Source organism: Schistocerca gregaria, chromosome 3 (assembly GCF_023897955.1).
Source record: "Schistocerca gregaria isolate iqSchGreg1 chromosome 3, iqSchGreg1.2, whole genome shotgun sequence".
NCBI classification, from domain to species: Eukaryota; Metazoa; Arthropoda; class Insecta; order Orthoptera; family Acrididae; genus Schistocerca; species Schistocerca gregaria.
The window spans coordinates 137,525,493-137,546,104 of record NC_064922.1 but is presented as its reverse complement, the minus strand read 5'-3'; the positions used below and the strand labels follow the sequence as shown (position 1 = coordinate 137,546,104).

Genomic DNA, 20,612 nt, shown 5'->3' with positions numbered 1-20,612 from the left:
AGAGTCCAACAATAATAAGCAAATACAGACAGAAGTACAACGAAGGCAAGATCTGTACTCAGAAATATCACCAAATAGGAAGACACAAAAACATTTAAGAACAGAGAGAGAGAGAATATGTTCCAAATGAAATGTGTGGTCTTTGCATTAAACTATTTATAGCTGGTACAGTAGTTGAGTTTTGATGCAGAGTAATGAACTGTATGTGAACTTGCTGAAGTTTTCGTCGCAACACAGTAAAATACTAATGATTTTAAACAAGATCTCTGTGAAACAACTCATGAGCAACTTATGAGGTATTTATTTGAAAATTCAGTCTCGATCTGCACAGTTTTCAAATAAATGTTGTTATTTTCCACTTAAATCCTCAAGTGGTCTTCAGACATTATGACAAATTTAGTACCCTGTGAAAAATAACATTTCCTGCTAGTAGGAACAATGAATGAATAACAGGTATTAAAAAGTTTATTATTGAATAAGCCACTTGTATACTTGTTACTAATGCCATCTAGAATGAAAAATAACAATCATTTAAATAGATAACATGTACTGCTTCCAGTGCTCACCTAGTAAATGAGGTGGGGATAGAATAGTTAGCTTGGCATATGCTGAAAGGATGGAATTTCTTTTATAGATGAGAGGTTCCTGCATGTGTGATATGGTGATTATTTGTTTACTCCTGTAAGACACTTGAAAAAGTGATTTGCTGAATGGTCTAGGAACATGAATAAGTTTGTTGTATTAAGCAAAAATTATTTTAAAAACCACAAAAGAAATAGACCTATGTTGTAAAGCTTTAAATATCAACTGAAGAAGGCGAGGATGAATTAATGGTTTAATTTCAAATCTAATGGTTCTCAGGGCAGGAAATGTGTAAAAACTGTGATCTCAGAGATCATGAGTGATGGAGCTATTCGTCATCAGATGTGAAAGGCAATGGTTTGTTACTGTAGCCATCCATCTCTTTATCTATCTAGCCACCATCTTTCCTATTGGTTGAATAAGTTCTACACTTGGGCTTAATGTCTCTGTGGACTCTTCCTAGCTCAACAAAAGCACCACTTGTGTTTGTGTGATAAGTAAACAGCTACACTGGATATTTCCAAAGAAATTTCAAACCATAGCATTTCTGTACTTCATTTAATTCATATTTCTGATATCTCTTACTTAATGGATGGATATGTTTTCCATCTGGTAAAAATGTGTACACAATGTAGAGGTCTACAAATGGTTTCCATGCAGCTTTTCGTGGAGGACACCACTGAGTGACCTGTGTACATAGACTGTTAGACCTTATCCATGCCATGACAGTACTCCACTATGTCCAGAACCACTAACTGTTTCTTGAAAACTAGGATCTATGACTCATTTGATTTAACTTGATTCTTATTGATCCCATTAATCCTGTTGCATGTTGTTACACATGGATATCTTTGCAGCACACTCTTATTAAACCGTAAACTTGAAAGTGCTGGCTTGTTGACTTATCTGATGGAGCCAGGTGTTTCCAACATTCTATAATCCAGTGAGCAATTTTAGAAGCCAAAGAAAAAAGTGCATTACCTGTAATTATGGCCATAACATACACATACTGCTGGCTTCCTTGTTGTAGGCCATTGTTTCGTTGTAGCATCCCTAGCACATACATGACGCTTTGACTTGAAGAAGTTCAGTATTTTCACCGTTTTAGAGATGGAAAGTTACTTCCATCTGGCAACCACCATCATCATTCCTTTTCAGACTCCATAGCTTTACATCAGCATGCCAAAAGCTGTGCAGTTTCCTTTGAATGTATAAATGAAGAACTCCACATGTTATGTGCCTTAATAATCTACTGGGTGCTGTAAAAGTTTGCTGCACTGTTTCACCATGACTGCCTCTTGAATTTTTTATTACCTTAGCGATTAAAATATCAGCAGTGACAACAAAGGCAGAGATAAAGATGTCATGCTTCAGGATGCATTTTCTATTACACATAATACAACTCTGAGTCAGTTGGTCACAGAACTAGGATTGAAATCCAGTTAAGGTGTGATGTACAATGATTCTGCTGTTATTGGATTACATAGCATATGTATGTTTTTGCCAGTTATTTTGTATTACTGTTGATTATACGGTATGTAGTAACTCTTAATTTATTACTATCTTAACGCTCTTTCTCACAGCTTAAGTGATTAAATCACTTACGTTCTCTCTCTTTCTTTTTACTATTTATTTAATGGTTTTGAGGATTATCTTCTAGTTATTAAATTACAAATGTCCCAAAATTTCTTTTTTACTGAATATGGGAGCAACTTATAACTGACAGTTACTCCTCAGGTTTCAAATGACTTCTGTGTTCCCATTTTATTTATTTATTGTGGAATAGGTGGGGGTGGGGATTATTTGCAGTGCAAAGAATCACAGTAAGCATGATGATGAGGAAGATACATATCTGTGTTACGTTCAGTGCAGTCACTGAAAATATGTTCATTAAAAGATATAAAAGTGAGACTACATGAGTGGTTTCTTCTCTGACAGCTATGTACTCTAATCATAATATAAAATGAACCACCACATCAAATGTTGAGCCTCACTCTACCATTTGACCATTTAATGAGCAAGAGGTAGACATACTGCCTGCCAGGATCTCTGCCTTCACTGAGTCCCCTGGACCTAAAAGAAACTTACTACATTTTGGTTTTGATTTACAGACTCTTGAGAATGGTAGTTCACACATCCTTGAGAAAATTTTTTTCTGCATACCTGTGCTCCTTTCCTCAAACTAAAACTTAGTGAGGAGGTACAGTGGCCATGATACTGGATCAATACTTGAGAGGAACAGGTTTCAAACCCCTGTTTGTTCATGCAGACTCAGGCTTCCTATAGTGTTTTTATATGACTTCAGGCAAGTGCCAGGATAGGTCCTGCAACAAGCACTGATTCCTCCCCCCTGCCCTTGACCAACATTAACTAATACTCTTCTCTAATAACCTCACACCTGTTGGGGTATCAAACCTCCCATAGCCTTCTTTTCCACAGACTGAAACTGTGAACTCATCTGTTGTAATTTGTTAGTTTGATAAAGTTAATTTATTGCTTCATAAGCCCCACTGTGCACAACTGAAAACTTGTCTTGTGTATGCTATTTGGTATCTAACAAATGTTACAGTACTGATTTAATGCACTGTAGGTGAAGCTGCCTCTGCTGCAGCTGCCACTCCCAGGCTAATAACTGCCATGCCATACACTGATAATTACACAAGACACAACCATAAAAAAGATGATAATCATTAAGAATATTATCTTACTTGCAATGAATGATGATTTCAGATCAGTATGTACCTACTTCCTGGGAAACTTTTTGTTGCACCATTTATTAACCTCAAAGTTATTTCAGTCACTTTTATTTCTTTAGTGAGTCTGTCTTATGACACGTTCATTTTTATTTCTTTAGTATGTCTGTCTTATGACAGGTTTCAACAGGAGGCTCTCCATGCTCTCATGTTCTGAGCATCTTCCTTCATCTGTTTGTACATTCATCCTATTTTAATGTCAACCATAATTCTAATTCTCTTACTACCCCTTCCTCTCATTCCTTCCACTTTTCCCTCTATACTTCTATGTTGCAGACAATACCTAAGCAGTATATTTTGCAGCCAAGATTTTTTCCTCTTCCTGAACAATCCAATTTCAATCATACTGTTACAATGGTGCCATAATCTTAGACCACTTGTCCTCACTTGTTAGTTACTGAAATGTTGCACCATATTTAAAAATCAGTGTTCTATGTTATATATGTTTTACAGTCTTGTATTAGAGGAATCATACAAACCCACAAAATCTTATTATTAAAAGGAAAGCTGCTCACCATGTAATGGAGATGCTGAGTTGCAGATAGGCACAAGAGAAAGTCTGTCAAACAAGCAGGCTTTCGGCCAGAAAGGCCATGATCAGAAACATACACATACTCACTCACGCAAACGCAGCTCAAAAAAACATGACCACAGTCTTTGGCTGCTGAGGCTAGGCTGTGAGTAGCAGCACATGATGGGAGAAGCAATTTGGGTGGTGGGAGTAAGGAGAAAGCTGCAGAAGGAAGGGGGAGGGATGGCAGGGTAGGGGTAGGAGACAGTAATGCGCTGCTTGTGGGAGCGTACAGGTGCGAGATGAGGAGAGGGCAGGGCAGCTAGGTGGAGTCAGGAAGTTAGATGGAGGCAGGGGGGGGGGGCAGTGGAAAAGGAGAGAAGTTGTGGGTTGTGGGTGTCTTGATGGCGTAGAGGCTGTGTAGTACTGGAATGGGAAAAGGGAATGGGGTGGGTGGGTAAAGGACAATGACTAACGAAGGCTGAGACCCGGAGGAATACAGAAATGTTGGATACATTGCAGGGAGAGTTCCCATCTGTGCATTTAAGGAACGCTTGTGTTGGTGGGAAGGATCCAGATGGCACAGGCTGTGAAGCAGTCATTTGAAATAAAGAACATTGTATTGGTCAGCATGCTCAGCAGCAGCAACTGGGTGGTCCAGCTGTTTCTTGCCCACAGTTCATTGGTTGCCATTCATGCAGACAGACAGCTTTTTGGTTGTCATGCCCACATAGAATGCAGCACAGTGGTTACAGCTTAACTTATAGATAAATGACTGGTTTCACAGGCATGCCTGTCTTTGATGGGATAGGTGATGCTTATGACCAGACTGGAATAGATGGTGGTGGGAGGATTTATGGAATAGGTCTTGCATCTAGGTCTATTACATGGATAGGAGCCATGAGGCAAGGGGTTGGGTGTAGGGGTTTGTAGGGGTGGATGAAGATATTGGTTAGGTTCTGTGGGCAGCAGAATACTGCTGTGGAAGTGGTGAAAATTATAGTGGGCAAGACATTTCTCATTTAAGAGCATGACAACAGGTAGTCACAAGAGGAATGCCCCTGTGCATCCAGATAGTGGAAGTTAGGAAGATGGTGGATGGTTGGAGAGATAAGGCATGAGATATCTGTTTTTGTACAAGGTTGGAAGGGTAATTACAGCCTGTAAAGGCCTCAATGAGAACCGTCAGTATGTTTAAAAAGGGACTGCTCTTCACTACAGGTGTGGTGGCTACAGGTGGCTAGGCTGTATGGAAGGGACTTCTTGGTATGGATTGGGTGGCAGCTGTCAAATTGAATGTATTACTGGTGTTTGGTGGGTTTGCTATGGATGGAGATACTGATGTAGCCCTCTTTGAGGTGGAGGTTGGCATTGATAAAGGTGGTTTGTTGGGTTGAGGAAGACCAGGTGAAGCAAATGAGGGAGAAGGTGTTGAGGTTCTAGAAGAATGTGGGTAGGGTGTCCTCATCCTTGATTAAGAACACAAAGATGTCATCAATAATGAATGTGAACCAGGTGAGGGGAATGGAACTCCCCCCCCCCCCCCCTCAATGGTCTTGCCATCAAATTACCCATATTTGGCTGCAACCCCTCCTTCCACAATGATCTCCATGTGTTCAGTTTCTGCCAGTCCTTAACCCTCACCAACGTAGCCCTGGAAAACCAAGACAATCAGGCACAAACCTCCTTGCAATACTTCCTATCCATCCATAAAATTCTCCTGTTGTGCAATGCCAAATTCCTGGATCCCATAACACAAACTGAAAATCTTGCCCTCCAGTAACTAGGAACTAGGGCAGCATGCACAATGCCACTTCAAGAAACTCTCCACCCTGTACACTTCGTACTCCTGTATTGAACTACCACCAACACCTCCAGACCTCCCCCACATCCCTTCATTGCTGACAAACCCTGCCTAGCAGACCTACTACATTTACCCCACCTTCAAAAACTCTCTCCCACCACCATACAGAATCCAGAATCCAAACAGACCCAAAACATTGTCATGAACCTTTCCTCCTAAAGCCTTAGCCTCACAGAAGTATCAATCCTTTCCAAAGGCCTCACCTTTTTCCATACTCCCAAATTCAATAATGAATTCTTTCACTACTCCCAAATTCAGTCATGCAGGACTTGCTAAAGACATTCCCTCCTTCTCCCAGTCCCTAGAGCAGAAAAACATTTTTTGCCACAAATCCTACCTATTGGACTCAACCAAAGACCAACATTAAACCATGCCTGACTCAGCTCACTTCTCCATTCAACCATGCCCCAACTCCACAATACCCAAATCACTCCCTGTTAGCTTTCCAGAATTTTCTAACCTCGAACCTTGCCTCACCATGATTCCCCAAATCCCTCAAGATACAAACTAGCCTTACATCTTAAGAAAGAACCACAATCTCACCTCTAAAAACTGATCCCAACCTTACTATCCTACCTTCTGACAAGGGCTCCACCACTGTTGTTCTTAAACGCAAGGGTTACCTGACAGAAGGACTCTGCCAGCTGTCAGATTAATCTATCTACAAACCCTGCCATGATGACCCCATTCCAGATCTCCAGCAGGATCTCCAGTCTCTCCTCAAATCCTTAGGCTCATCCCAGAACCTTGCCACAGAGTCCATCTCTCATATAACCCCTACCACTCACCACACTCCTACATGCTTCCTAAAGGCCATAAACCAAACAACCCAGGATGCATCATTGTGGCCAGTTACTGTCCCTCGCTGAGAGAATCTTTGCTGTCTTACACCAGCTTCCTCAGCCTACCCTCCCATATAGGGGATACCAATCTGTTTCCCCACCAACTCTCCACAGATCCTGTTCCTGTACCACATTGTACCCAGTTCATCACTGTTGATATCACCTCCCTTTACACTAAGATCCGTATTGCCCATGGCCTTACCACTATTGAACACTACCTTCTCAATGCCCAACAAATTCCAAACCTACAACCTCCTTCCTAGTTGCTGTGACCAGTTATATCCTCACCCACATTTTTTCTCCTTTAAAGGCATCACTACAAACAAATCTGGGGTATGGCTGTGGGTGCTCACATGGTGCCATCCTATGCCCACCTATTCATGGGCCACGTAGAAGAATCCTTTCTAATCACCCAGAGTGCAAACCCTTGATCTTATTCAGATTCACTGATGACATCTTCATGATCGATCTAGTGTGAGGACACTCTATCCACATTCCTCTAGAACCTCAAAACCTCCCACATTTGCTTCATCTAGTCCTCCTCAACTTAAACAAGCCATCTCCCTCTATGTCGACCTCCACTTCAAAGATGGCTACATCAGTACCCCGATCCATAGTAAACTCACTAACTACCAGTAATACCTCCAATTTGACAGCTGTTGCCCATTCAATACCAAGAAGTCCCTTCCACAGAGCCTAGCCACATATAACCATCACACCTATATCGACGAGCGGTCCCTCTTTAAACATACCAAGAGTCTCACTGAGGTCTTCACAGACCATAATTACCTTCCCAAACTTGTACAAAAACAGATCTCCCATGCCTTATCTCTCCAGCCACCCACCATCTCCCTAAGCTCCACCATCTGGATGCAGAGGAGCATTCCCATCATGACTCAGTGCCACCCAGGACTGTAGCAACTGAACCACATTCTCCGGAAGGGTTTCAACTCACTCTTGTCATGCCCTGAAATGAGAAACTTCCTACCCACTACACTTCCCAACCTTCCATAGCAGTGTTCCACCACCCACCAACCTATACAATATCCTCGTCAATCCCTACCCAACCCCAGCTCCCAACCGTTTGACCCTTGGCTCATATCCCTGTAATAGACCATGATCCAAGGCGTGTTCCATGCATTCTCACACCCCCACCTACTCCAGTCCAGTCACAAGCATCAGCTATCCTATCAAAGGCAGAGCTACCTGTGGAACCAGTCATATGATCCACAAGCTGCACTGCAACCACTGTGCTGAATTATACATGGGCAAGACAATCAACAAGTTATCTGTCTGCATGAATGGCCACCGACAAATTGTGGCCAACAAACAACTGGACCACCCAGTCTCTGAGCAGACTGACCAACACAACATTCTTCATTTCAATGACTGCTTCACAGCCTGTGTCATTTGGATCCTTCCACTAACACCAGCTTTCTTGAATTGTGGAGGTGGGAACTCTCCCTGCAATACATCCTACATTCATGTACCCTTCCAGGCCTCAGTCTTTGTTAGTCATTGTCCTTTACCCACTTATCCCCTTCCCTGTTCCCATTCCAACTGTACACAACCCTCTATTCCACTAATGCATCTTTTTACTTCTCTTCTTTTCCTACGCCCCCCACCCTCCCGCCCTCTGTCTAACCTCCTGACTGCACCTAGCTGCCCTACCCTCTCCCCACCTCATCTCTGTATGCTCCCACAAGCAACATGTTACATTTTGCCACCCCTGCCCTGCTACCCTCTCCCTTCCTGCCCCACCTTTCTCTTTACCACCACCACCCAGATTGCTTCTCCCATCATGTGCTGCTGCTCACAGTCTGGCCTCAGAAGCCAGAGACTCTGGTCATGTTTTTTTGAACTGTATTTGTGTAAGTGTGTGTGTGTGTGTGTGTGTGTGTGTGTGTGTGTGTGTGTGTGTGTCTGCTGAAGACCTTTTTGGTCAAAGACTTACTTATTTGACGGTATTTATATTTTGTCCTGGATTTTCCTTTGTTTGATTAAATCTACAAAATCTGTCAGATGTGGGATGGAGAACCATGTCTGGTGCACTTTGGTTGGTCAAACACAGGGACAGTTGCTGATGTTTGTGTACAACACTGGAGTTGTCATTCGATGATGTCCCATACATGCTCCATTAGAGAAGATCAGGTAATCAAGCAGGCCAAGGCAACATGTTGGCACTCTGTAGAGCATTTTGGGTTACAACAACAGTATGTGACCATGCATTACCCAACCATATGGCCATCAATGGCGCTGAGGCAGATCCAACTGTCATAAAAAAAAAAAAAAAAAAAAAAAAAACACAATAGACATACTCCCTGGCCTCCAATGAGATCTTGCTTGATCCCACTGAAGTCGCAAATGATGATGATTTGGGGTCAGTGGAATGCACACTGCAGGGCATCTGGCTCAGAGTTGTCCTTGACGTACCCTATTTGTACCAACTGCTGCTCAAATGGCTGCTGCAGACACAGTAAAATGCACTAGAGCATAGGTTGAACACAGTGGTATTTTCTCTCAGTAGTGAAATGTGGCCATCTGAAGCTCAGTCTTCTTGTGACCATGCATTCTACCAACAATCATGTACACTGGCTACATTCCTGCCAAGTCTTTCTGCAATATCACAGAAGGAACATCCAGTTTATGGATGTAACAATTATTACTGCCAACAACTCTGTGCTAATTTAAGGATAACAGAGATAGACTAGCTGATGAAAAGTATTTGGACACCTACACTCCTGGAAATGGAAAAAAGAACACATTGACACCGGTGTGTCAGACCCACCATACTTGCTCCGTACACTGCGAGAGGGCTGTACAAGCAATGATCACACGCACAGCACAGCGGACACACCAGGAACCGCAGTGTTGGCCGTCGAATGGCACTAGCTGCGCAGCATTTGTGCACCGCCGCCGTCAGTGTCAGCCAGTTTGCCGTGGCATACGGAGCTCCATCGCAGTCTTTAACACTGATAGCATGCCGCGACAGCGTGGACGTGAACCGTATGTGCAGTTGACGGACTTTGAGCGACGGCGTATAGTGGGCATGCGGGAGGCCGGGTGGACGTACCGCCGAATTGCTCAACACGTGGGGCGTGAGGTCTCCACAGTACATCGATGTTGTCGCCAGTGGTCGGCGGAAGGTGCACGTGCCCGTCGACCTGGGACCGGACCGCAGTGACGCACGGATGCACGCCAAGACCGTAGGATCCTACGCAGTGCCGTAGGGGACCGCACCGCCACTTCCCAGCAAATTAGGGACACTGTTGCTCCTGGGGTATCGGCGATGACCATTCGCAACTGTCTCCATGAAGCTGGGCAACGGTCCCGCACACCGTTAGGCCGTCTTCTGCGCACGCCCCAACATCGTGCAGCCCGCCTCCAGTGGTGTCGCGACAGGCGTGAATGGGGGGACGAATAGAGACGAGTCGTCTTCAGCGATGAGAGTCGCTTCTGCCTTGGTGCCAATGATGGTCGTATGCGTGTTTGGTGCCGTGCAGGTGAGCGCCACAATCAGGACTGCATACGACCGAGGCACACAGGGCCAACACCCGGCATCATGGTGTGGGGAGCGATCTCCTACACTGGCCGTACACCTCTGGTGATCGTCGAGGGGACACTGAATAGTGCACGGTACATCCAAACCGTCATCGAACCCATCATTCTACCATTCCTAGACCGGCAAGGGAACTTGCTGTTCCAACAGGACAATGCACGTCCGCATGTATCCCGTGCCACCCAACGTGCTCTAGAAAGTGTAAGTCAACTACCCTGGCCAGCAAGATCTCCGGATCTGTCCCCCATTGAGCATGTTTGGGACTGGATGAAGCGTCGTCTCACGCGGTCTGCACGTCCAGCACGAACGCTGGTCCAACTGAGGCGCCAGGTGGAAATGGCATGGCAAGCCGTTCCACAGGACTACATCCAGCATCTCTACGATCGTCTCCATGGGAGAATAGCAGCCTGCATTGCTGCGAAAGGTGGATATACACTGTACTAGTGCCGACATTGTGCATGCTCTGTTGCCTGTGTCTATGTGCCTGTGGTTCTGTCAGTGTGATCATGTGATGTATCTGACCCCAGGAATGTGTCAATAAAGTTTCCCCTTCCTGGGACAATGAATTCACGGTGTTCTTATTTCAATTTCCAGGAGTGTATATTTTCCTATAAATTTTGAAAACAGGCAAGAAGCTCTTTACCTTATTACTCAATCCTCTAATATTCTGGTCGAATAAGCTAACCTTACTTTTCTGTGTGTTCTTGTGGGGCTCTTCTGTTATAGTGACTTCTTTCGAAACAGGGTGCCTGCAACTTGATTCTAACCTAAAAAAAAAAATGTGCCCTCTGACATCAGTAACCACAGGGATCTTACATTGTGTGATGGTAGTCACCCGTACTTTTTCTGTAAGAAGTTTGGCCAATCTACCTTTCCCTCTCCCATTCAGATGCAGGCCACGCCTCCTACAACCCCATCTCCCAATTGTAGCAACGGGCACTGCGCTCATATGAAAATTCATTTTAGTCAGCAGTAACCTGCCCAACTCAGATTCAACATAGCTCACAGCAGTATTATCCCAGAGTTGGTCATGGCATTGCAGGACCTCCATGAAACACATATTTTTGTGTGTAGTTGCTACTCCTATTTTACCCAGATCACCACTAATGCTGTAATTACTGTTCTTGGCCGGGTTATCTCATGCTCCACTTACTATAATGACCTGATCCTCTTTGCCAAAACCTTTGCACATTTTCCTATGTCCTCTGTCACCTGGCTAAGTCTAGCGCTTGGCTTCATCATACTTGTGACGTGGTACCCTGCTCCTAACTTTTCCTGCACTATCTGGTCTACACCCCTCCCATGGCTATTACCTAGCAGCAAGAGTCTTTTCTTCCTACTCTCACTAGAATCCTGCTGCACTCTACCGTTGCCTACAGCTGTATGAGGCTCTTCCCCTCGTACTTCAGGTAACAAGCCACATTTATTCGATATTGATAGCTCAAATGTAGAAGAAGTTGATGAGCTGTTCCCCTTTTTGCCCATTGCTTGTTACCTTTGCCCAGCCCCCATGAGCATTTTTTGCTCTTCAATCTATCTAGTTCCAATTTTGCATGATCTAATTCAACCTGAAGGGCTCAAATCTTTGCCTGCTGTTTAGCGATTCTGGTGGGTTTTTTTAATTTTTATTTTTTTATTTTTTTATATCCTAAGGCAACACCATCACTTATCACACATTGCAAGACAGATTATATTCTTAAAAACAGAATTAAATTGCTTAACATGCTTCACACTAAATGAATATTCATTATTTATGAGCAGCAAAAATTGGGCCTACTGTTTAACTCTTCACATGTTTTATGAAATGTAAAATGTTGCTTACTTTTGCTTATAACAGGAACTTAGCACTCACTTAAATTCAGTATCTGTTTATTGTACATGCATTTCTATGAGGATTGGCAACTGTGTACTAAAGTTTGGCTCTGAGCACTATGGGACCTAACATCTGTGGTCATCAGTCCCCTAGAACTTAGAACTACTTAAACCTAACTAACCTAAGAACATCACACACATCCATGCCCGAGGCAGGATTCGAACCTGCGACCGTAGCAGTTGCGCGGTTCCGGACTGAGCGCCTAGAACCGCTAGACCACCGCGGCCGGCTACTAAAGTTTACTTGGTTCTTTCTAAGAGACATTTTTTTTTTTTAGGAAACCTGTTCTTATTTTGCTTTGATAAGATATATTGTGCATTCTTTGGACTCATATTGAGGATATCTTTGGGGATGCGGTGTATGTGTGTGATAGTGGATGCAAGTGTGTCTGACAACATGATATTAGAACATATCTTGCCCTTTGCAATAACATTTTAACTACATTTACTACAAATTGATTGCATTGATCTCTTTGATTGCCCATTTCAGGCTAGATCACAAAATTTTGGCAATGATCACAAGCTACTTGGAACACAAGAGTCCCGTAGTTGTTACCTGTTAGAGGTTCAACTGTTATCCATAACATTCACACATCATCCTTTATTCAGCCGTGAACATGTGTTGTCACAACAGCTGACCTCATTGTTCAGACAATATGCGGCACAACAGGAACGAGACTCCATCAACAGGCTATTTAGAAAACTAGATGCTTTGCGCAAGGCAAGGGACAGCTGTGTTGCTGCACAAGATGAGTTACCTAATGAAGATAGCCACAAACAAAGGCTTCAGAGGTAATTAAGAATGTCATTTTACAATGTCAGTAAAATCAGTAGAAATTGCTGTTTTAAACCTATAATCAATTTCAATACGTGCAGAAAAATGGGCTAACTGTCAAATGTAAAAGCTGGGTATGGGAAGTATCAAAATTGACATTGGTCTCACCCCTAAATATCACATTAGGATATTTAGAGATGAGACCAATGTCAATTTTGATAGTTCCTGTACCCAGCAACAGATGGCAACACTTATCTCTAAGTTTTTACATTTGGAAGTTAGCCCTTCTTTCTCTGCATGTCTTCATTTGTGCTTAATATTGTAACTAAGAAATTTCCATGTTCATAAAGCACACAGTATACCTTAGAACAGAAATTATAATTATCTGCTACTGTTTTGTCTTCCAGATTAAAATGTAACCATTTTTGCAATTGTCCTGTAGGATAATTTTTTGTGGTGGTGTCCTAAATAAATGAATATTTAAAAAATCAATATTAAATTAATTAAACAATGGAAAATCCAGGACAGAACATAACAGTATTATGAAAAGGATAGTTGCTACTCACCATATATTTATCCTAAATAAATTAACATTTAAAAAATCAATATTAAATTAATTAAACAATGGAAAATCCAGGACAGAACTTAACAATATTATGAAAAGGATAGTTGCTACTCACCATACACCGGAGATACTGAGTCACAGATAGGCACAATGAAACTGTCAGGAAGAGAGCTTTTGGCCAACAAGGCCTTTATTGGAAGCAGACAGCATGCACACACACACACACACACACACACACACACACACACAGGTGCAGCTCACACACACACATAATACAGTCTCTGCCTGCTGAGGCCAGACTTATCAACCAGAGACTGGTCATGTGTGTGTGAGTTGTGTTTGTGTAAGTGTGTATATGTTGTAAGTGTGTATATGTTGCCTATTTCCAAAGAAGGCCTTGTTGGCAGTCTTTTTGTTGTGCCTATCTATGACTCAGCATCATGAGTAGCAACTATACTTTTCATAATACTGATACATTAAATTAATTGATGCACATGATGTAGATGCTTCAAGAATGTTCAATTTTTACCTTTAATCAGTAATATTATTTATTTATTTCAGATAAACTGCAACACACACTGTTTGATTGTAAGATACCAGAAAGAATTCCATGGAGTTTTGCATCTTTGTTTCAAGTTCAAAGATGTCTACCTTGTTTCAGAAAACTGCCAAGATATTTAAGGCATAAAAACTGATACTTATTGGCACTAAAAATAAGCTGTATGTAAACATACACTTGGTTATTACTTCCTATTGAACAAATATATGTCCTGCTCCACCAGCAGTCTGGCACACTGCTCACAATCTTCCTACTGGTTTCAGCTTGCAATATATTTAAGTACTGTAATCATATTTCTTTATTGATTAATTTTGTAACTGATTCATATGTACTTTCTTAATTCAAGTACTTTGCTACTTGTCTTCCATGAACATGACTGTTGATAGCTGAAATATACCTGTCCTAGTTAATATCAAACAATGGAAGCTCAGGGTTGGAATATCAACAAAATTAAGAAGAGGATAGATTGCCACTCATCATAAAGATGATCCATTGAGTTACACACAGGAACAACAGAATGACTGTTACACATTATAGCTTTCAGCCAAAGCTTTCCTCAGCAAGGAAAACACACACACATTCATGCAAGCAAGCACATCTGATGCACACATGGTCACTATTACTGGCAACTCTTACCGAAACACTGCCCCTGTTTCTCTAGTCCATGCATGCCCTACCAAACAGCACTCTTCTCTGCCCCCACCCATACCCTGCTATCCCTCGCTTTTCCTGCACCGCTTCAGATTGCTATTCACATGTCAGCTGCATTCCAGTTGGAGCTGTGTGTGGTAGTTATCATATGTGTGTGAGGTATGCTTGCTTGTGTGAATGTGTGTGTGTTTGTTTTCTTTGCAGAAGAAGGCTTTGGCTGAAAACTATTAGGTCTAGAACTTTTCTTCCACCATTTTGCAATAGACAGCAGTAGCAGCAAGTGGGGTTTGGGTGTAAAACAATAAGCTTAGGCATCTGTAAACATAATGCCATAGAAATATTAGTCGATTTGTGATTGCATCGTACATCTACATCTACATCTACATCTACATCTACATTTACATTTATACTCCGCAAGCCACCCAACGGTGTGTGGCGGAGGGCACTTTACGTGCCACTCTCATTACCTCCCTTTCCTGTTCTAGTCGCATATGGTTCACAGGAAGATCGACTGCTGGAAAGCCTCCGTGCGTGCTCGAATCTCTCTGATTTTACATTTGTGATCTCCTCGGGAGGTATAAGTAGGAGGAAGCAATATATTTGATACCTCATCCAGAAACACACCCTCTCGAAACCTGGCGAGCAAGCTACACCGCGATGCAGAGCGCATCTCTTGCAGAGTCTGCCACTTGAGTTTGCTAAACATCTCCGTAACGCTATCACGGTTACCAAATAACCCTGTGACAAAACGCGCCGCTCTTCTTTGGATCTTCTCTATCTCCTTCGTCAACCCGATCTGGTACGGATCTCACACTGAGCAGCAATACTCAAGTATAGGTCGAACGAGTGTTTTGTAAGCCACCTCCTTTGTTGATGGACTACATTTTCTAAGGACTCTCCCAATGAAACTCAACCTGTCAACCACCTTACCAACAATTAATTTTATGTGATCATTCCACTTCAAATCATTCCACACTCATACTCCCAGATATTTTACAGAATTAACTGTTACCAGTGTTTGTTCTGCTGTCATATAATCATACAATAAAGGGTCCTCCTTTCTATGTATTCGCAATACATTATATTTGTCTATGTTAAGGGTCAGTTGCCACTCCCTGCACCAAGTGCCTATCTGCAGCAGATCTTCCTGAATTTCGCTGCAATTTTCTAATGCTGCAATTTCTCTGTATACTGCAGCATCATCCACGAAAAGCTGCACGGATCTTCCAGCACTATCTAGTAGGTCATTTATATATATTGTGAAAAGCAATGGTCCCATAACACTCCCCTGTGGCACGCCAGAGGTTACTTTAACGTCTGTAGACGTCTCTCCATTGAGAACAGCATGCTGTGTTCTGTTTGCTAAAAACTCTTCAATCCAGCCACACAGATATTCCGTAGGCTCTTACTTTGTTTATCAGGCAACAGTGCGGAACTGTATCAAATGCCTTCCAGAAGTCAAGGAAAATAGCATCTACCTGGGAGCCTGTATCTAATATTTTCTGGGTCTAATGAACAAATAAAGCGAGTTGGGTCTCACACGATCGCTGTTTCTGGAATCCATGTCGATTCCTACAGAGTAGATTCTGGGTTTCCAAAAATGACATGACACGTGAGCAAAAAACATGTTCTAAAATTCTACAACAGATCGATGTCAGAGATATAGGCCTATAGTTTTGCACATCTGCTCAACGAGCCTTCTTGAAAACTGGGACTACCTGCTCTGTTTCAATCATTTGGAACTTTCCGTTCCTATAGAGACTTGCGGTACATGGCTGTTACAAGGGGGGGGCAAGTTCTTTCGTGTACTCTGTGTAGAATCGAATTGGTATCCCATCAGGTCCAGTGGACTTTCCTCTGTTGAGTGATTTCAGTTGCTTTTCTATGCCTTGGACACTTATTTCAATGTCAGCCATTTTTTAGTTCATGTGGTGACTTAGATAAGGAACTGCAGTGCGGTCTCCCTCTGTGAAACAGCTTTGGAAAAAGGTGTTTAGTAGTTCAGCTTTACACGTGTCATCCTCTGTTTCAATGCCATTATCATCCTGGACTGTCTGGATATGCTGTTTCAAGCCACTTACTGATTGAACATAAGACTAGAACTTCCTAGGATTTTCTGTCAAGTCGGTACATACAATTTTACTTCCGAATTCACTGAACGCTTCATGCATAGCCCTCCTTATGCTAACTTTGACATTGTTTAGCTTCTGTTTGTCTGAGAGGTTCTGGCTGTGTTTAAACTTGCAGTGAAGCTCTCTTTGCTTTCGCAGTAGTTTCCTAATTTTGTTGTTGAACCACAGTGGGTTTTTTCCATCCCTTACAGTTTTACTCAGCACGTACCTGTCTAAAACGCATTTCATGATTGCCTTGAACTTTTTCCATAAAAAATTCAACATTGTCAGTGTCGGAACAGAAATTTTCGTTTTGATCTGTTGGGTAGTCTGAAATCTGCCTCCTATTACTCTTGCTAAACAGATAAACCTTCCTCCCTTTTTTTATAATCCTATTTACTTCCATATTCAGGGATGCTGCAATGGCCTTATCATCACTGATTCCCTGATCTGCGATTACGGAGTCGAAAAGTCTGTTTGTTATCAGTAGGTCCAAGATGTTATCTCCACAAGTCAGTTCTCTGTTTAACTGCTTGAGGTAATTTTTGGATAGTGCACTCAGTATAATGTCACTTGATGCTCTGTCCCTACCACCTGTCCTAAACATCTGAGTGTCCCAGTCTATATCTGGTAAATTGAGATCTCCACCTAAGACTACAACATGCTGAGAAAATTTATGTGAAATGTATTCCAGATTTTCTCTTAGTTGTTCTGCCACTAATTCTGCTGAGTTGGGAGGTCGGTAAAAGGAGTCAATTATTAACCTAGATCGGTTGTTGAGTATAACTTCCACCCTTAATAAGTCACAGGAATTATCCACTTCTATTTCATTACAGGATAAACTACTACTAACAGCGACAAACACACCACCACTATCCTTTCTAAACACCGTCTGTGCCTTTCTAAAAATTTCGGCAGAATTTATTTCTGGCTTCAGCCAGCTTTCCGTACCTATAACGATTTCAGCTTCGGTGCTTTCTATCAGCGCTTGAAGTTCTGGTACTTTACCAATGCAGCTTCGACAGTTTACAATTGCAATACCGACTGCTGCTTGGTCCCCGCACCATTTGAGGCTGTTGCGCTTTCTGTACTTGCCCAAGGCAAGCTAACCTAAAAAAACTGCCCAGTCCCCCCTGCTACCCGTGTAGCCGCCTGCTGTGTGTAATGCTTATTCTTGATTAAGTATATGTACCCATTTCTTGCCATTTATGGGAAGTTTTAATTTTCTTCTTTAACATGAAGAGATTTGCAGCTTGTGGCTCTTAAAATACTGGGTAAGACCAATGGTGAGGGAACTATTAGTGGAAGAACACGCAGAGAATGTTTTCAACACCTTAAGAATGGTGATTTTGATGTTGAAGACCAGCATAGCAGTAGAAGACAGAACATTTTCATAGCTACTGAAACAGACAAAGACAGTCACAGGACATCATTATCAAAAGCAACTGGTGCATTCAAGCCCAGCACTGAAACACAAATGTCCACAATACAGCAATAGACACGTATAGGTAATTTTGCAGCATGTCGCAAAACCCGTCAAAATATACATGGAAGCATTGAAATGAGAAGTCCTATCCCTCACGCCACATTCTCCATACGTTGCTCTCTCTGACTACCACCTTTTTTGATCAGTGGCATACAGTCTGGCTGACCAGTACTTCCGATCATATGAACAAGTGCAAAATTGAATTGATTCATGGATCTCCACCAAAGATTCCCAGTTCTTCCACCATGGGATTCATATGCTATCTGAAAGATGGGAGAATGTAGTGGCCAGCGATGGGCAATACTATGAATCATAATTTTTTGTAAGTTTTTCACAATAAAGCCTCAAACTTTGTGAAAAAATGGCAGAAGCAATATTGTAGGCCCAGTATGATGTGTAAAAGTCTTTTTGTTGGGCATGTCTGCAATTCAACAGGTGATCTTTATGGTGAGTAGCAATCCATTCTTTACCTAAAACTTTTGTCCTAAGTAGTAGTGTACTTCCAGGAGGTCAGTCAAGTTGATGTTTCCATTTTATGCACACTATTTCAACAACCAATGTAATTATCTTTTGCAGGTGCTGCGAGTTTGTCTGTTATGTGAACTCACTGGTTGAACTCCAATGAGACTGTGAACTATTGTTAGTTTCGGGCCACTGCTTATAGCTGATTGTGAACTGCCCACTATCCTCAATGATGCTCTTTTGTTTTTCCAGAGTCAGCACTGATATTCGGTGAAATGCACGTTCTCTCAGCTTCTCCCAGCTCTTACTGACAAGATGTCAAGATGAATTAGTTGTACATGTTGTTGTTGTGGTCTTCAGTCCTGAGACTGGTTTGATGCAGCTCTCCCCACTACTCTATCCTGTGCAAGCTTCTTCATCCCCCAGTATGTACTGCAGCCTACATCCCTCTGGATCTGTTTAGTGTATTCATCTATTGGTCTCCCTCTACGATTTTTACCCTCCACGCTGCCCTCCAATACTAAATTGGTGATCCCTTGATGCATCAGAACATGTCTTACCAACCGGTCCCTTCTTCTAGTCAAGTTGTGCCACAAACTCCTCTTCTCCCCAATCCTATTCAGTAACTTCTCATTAGTTATGTGATCTACCTATCTAATCTTCAGCATTCTTCTGTAGCACCACATTTCAAAAGCTTCTATTCTCTTCTTGTCCAAAATAGTTATTGTCCATGTTTCACTTCCATACATGGCTGCACTCCATACATATACTTTCAGAATCGACTTCCGGACACTTAAATCTATACTCGATGTTAACAAATTTCGCTTCTTCAGAAACGCTTTCCTTGCCATTGCCAGTCTACATTTTATATCCTCTCTACTTCCGCCATCATCAGTTATTTTGCTCTCCAAGTAGCAAAACTCCTTTACTACTTTAAGTGTCTCATTTTCTAATCCAATTCCCTCAGCATCACCCGACTTAATTCGACTACATTCCATTATCCTTGTTTTGCTTTTGTTGATGTTCATTTTATATCCTCCTTTCAAGACAGTGTCCATTCTGTTCAACTGCTCTTCCAAGTTCTTTGCTGTCTCTGACAGAATTACAATGTCATTGGCGAACCTCAAAGTTTTTATTTCTTCTCCATGGATTTTAATACCTACTCCGAATTTTTCTTTTGTTTCCTTTACTGCTTGCTCAATATACAGATTGAACAACATCGGGGAGAGGCTACAGCCCTGTCTCACTCCCTTCCCAACCACTGCTTCCCTTTCATGTCCCTCAACTCTTATAACTGCCATATGGTTTCTGTACAAATTGTAAATAGCCTTTTGCTCCCTGTATTTTACCCCTGCCACCTTTAAAATTTGAAAGAGAGTACTCCACTCAACATTGTCAAAAGCTTTCTCTAAGTCTACAAATTCTAGAAACGTAGGTTGTACATATGTTCACCTAAATCAGACACTATATTAATGCACCTGCAGCCAAAAGAATTAAACACTGTGCAGTTGTGGAAATAATACAAGAGATAATTTTTTACACATGACAAATGATAGATGTCAATTCAAAAAAGATTCTCCATCTTTACATATTGGCTGCACTCTCTACAGATTCTTGGGAATGGGTTGACAGTGTGACATACTAACAAATGGAAACAATGCATTTGATAACTTCATGTCACAAAGCGAAGTTTGAACTCTTGCACAAAAAGCCAAGACAAGATGCAGGGGGCCTTTCATTAATTAATCTCACTGATAAGCATCTGGAAAAGGATACAGCCTTTGCTAAAGGACTAAATTTTGTACCCATTCCAAAACTGCTACCAATAGCAGATTATGTAGCTCTGTACAGCCTTTTTCATTTATATGATATTTTGATTCATTTTGTCATTTCTAGTTTTTTCTAGTTCTCAACACTTTTACAACAGTTTTCTTTTTTTATCATTTTAAAGATTGAAGTTCTGAGATTATTCTTTAGTGTGAAGAGATACTATCCTCAGGTCTAAGTGGTTTCAGAGTTC

The 20,612-nt window shown here is 42.0% G+C and overlaps 1 protein-coding gene across 1 annotated transcript in view; it reads left to right on the top strand.

Annotated features, from left to right (window-relative positions):
• Nucleotides 1-20,612, top strand: part of LOC126355338 (coiled-coil and C2 domain-containing protein 2A) — a 536,251-nt gene that overhangs the window by 247,113 nt on the left and 268,526 nt on the right. Inside the window, exon 10 of the mRNA XM_050005633.1 lies at nt 12,474-12,775. Within this exon, the coding sequence (XP_049861590.1) occupies nt 12,474-12,775 (302 nt within the window). The remainder of the gene's footprint in view (nt 1-12,473; nt 12,776-20,612) is intronic.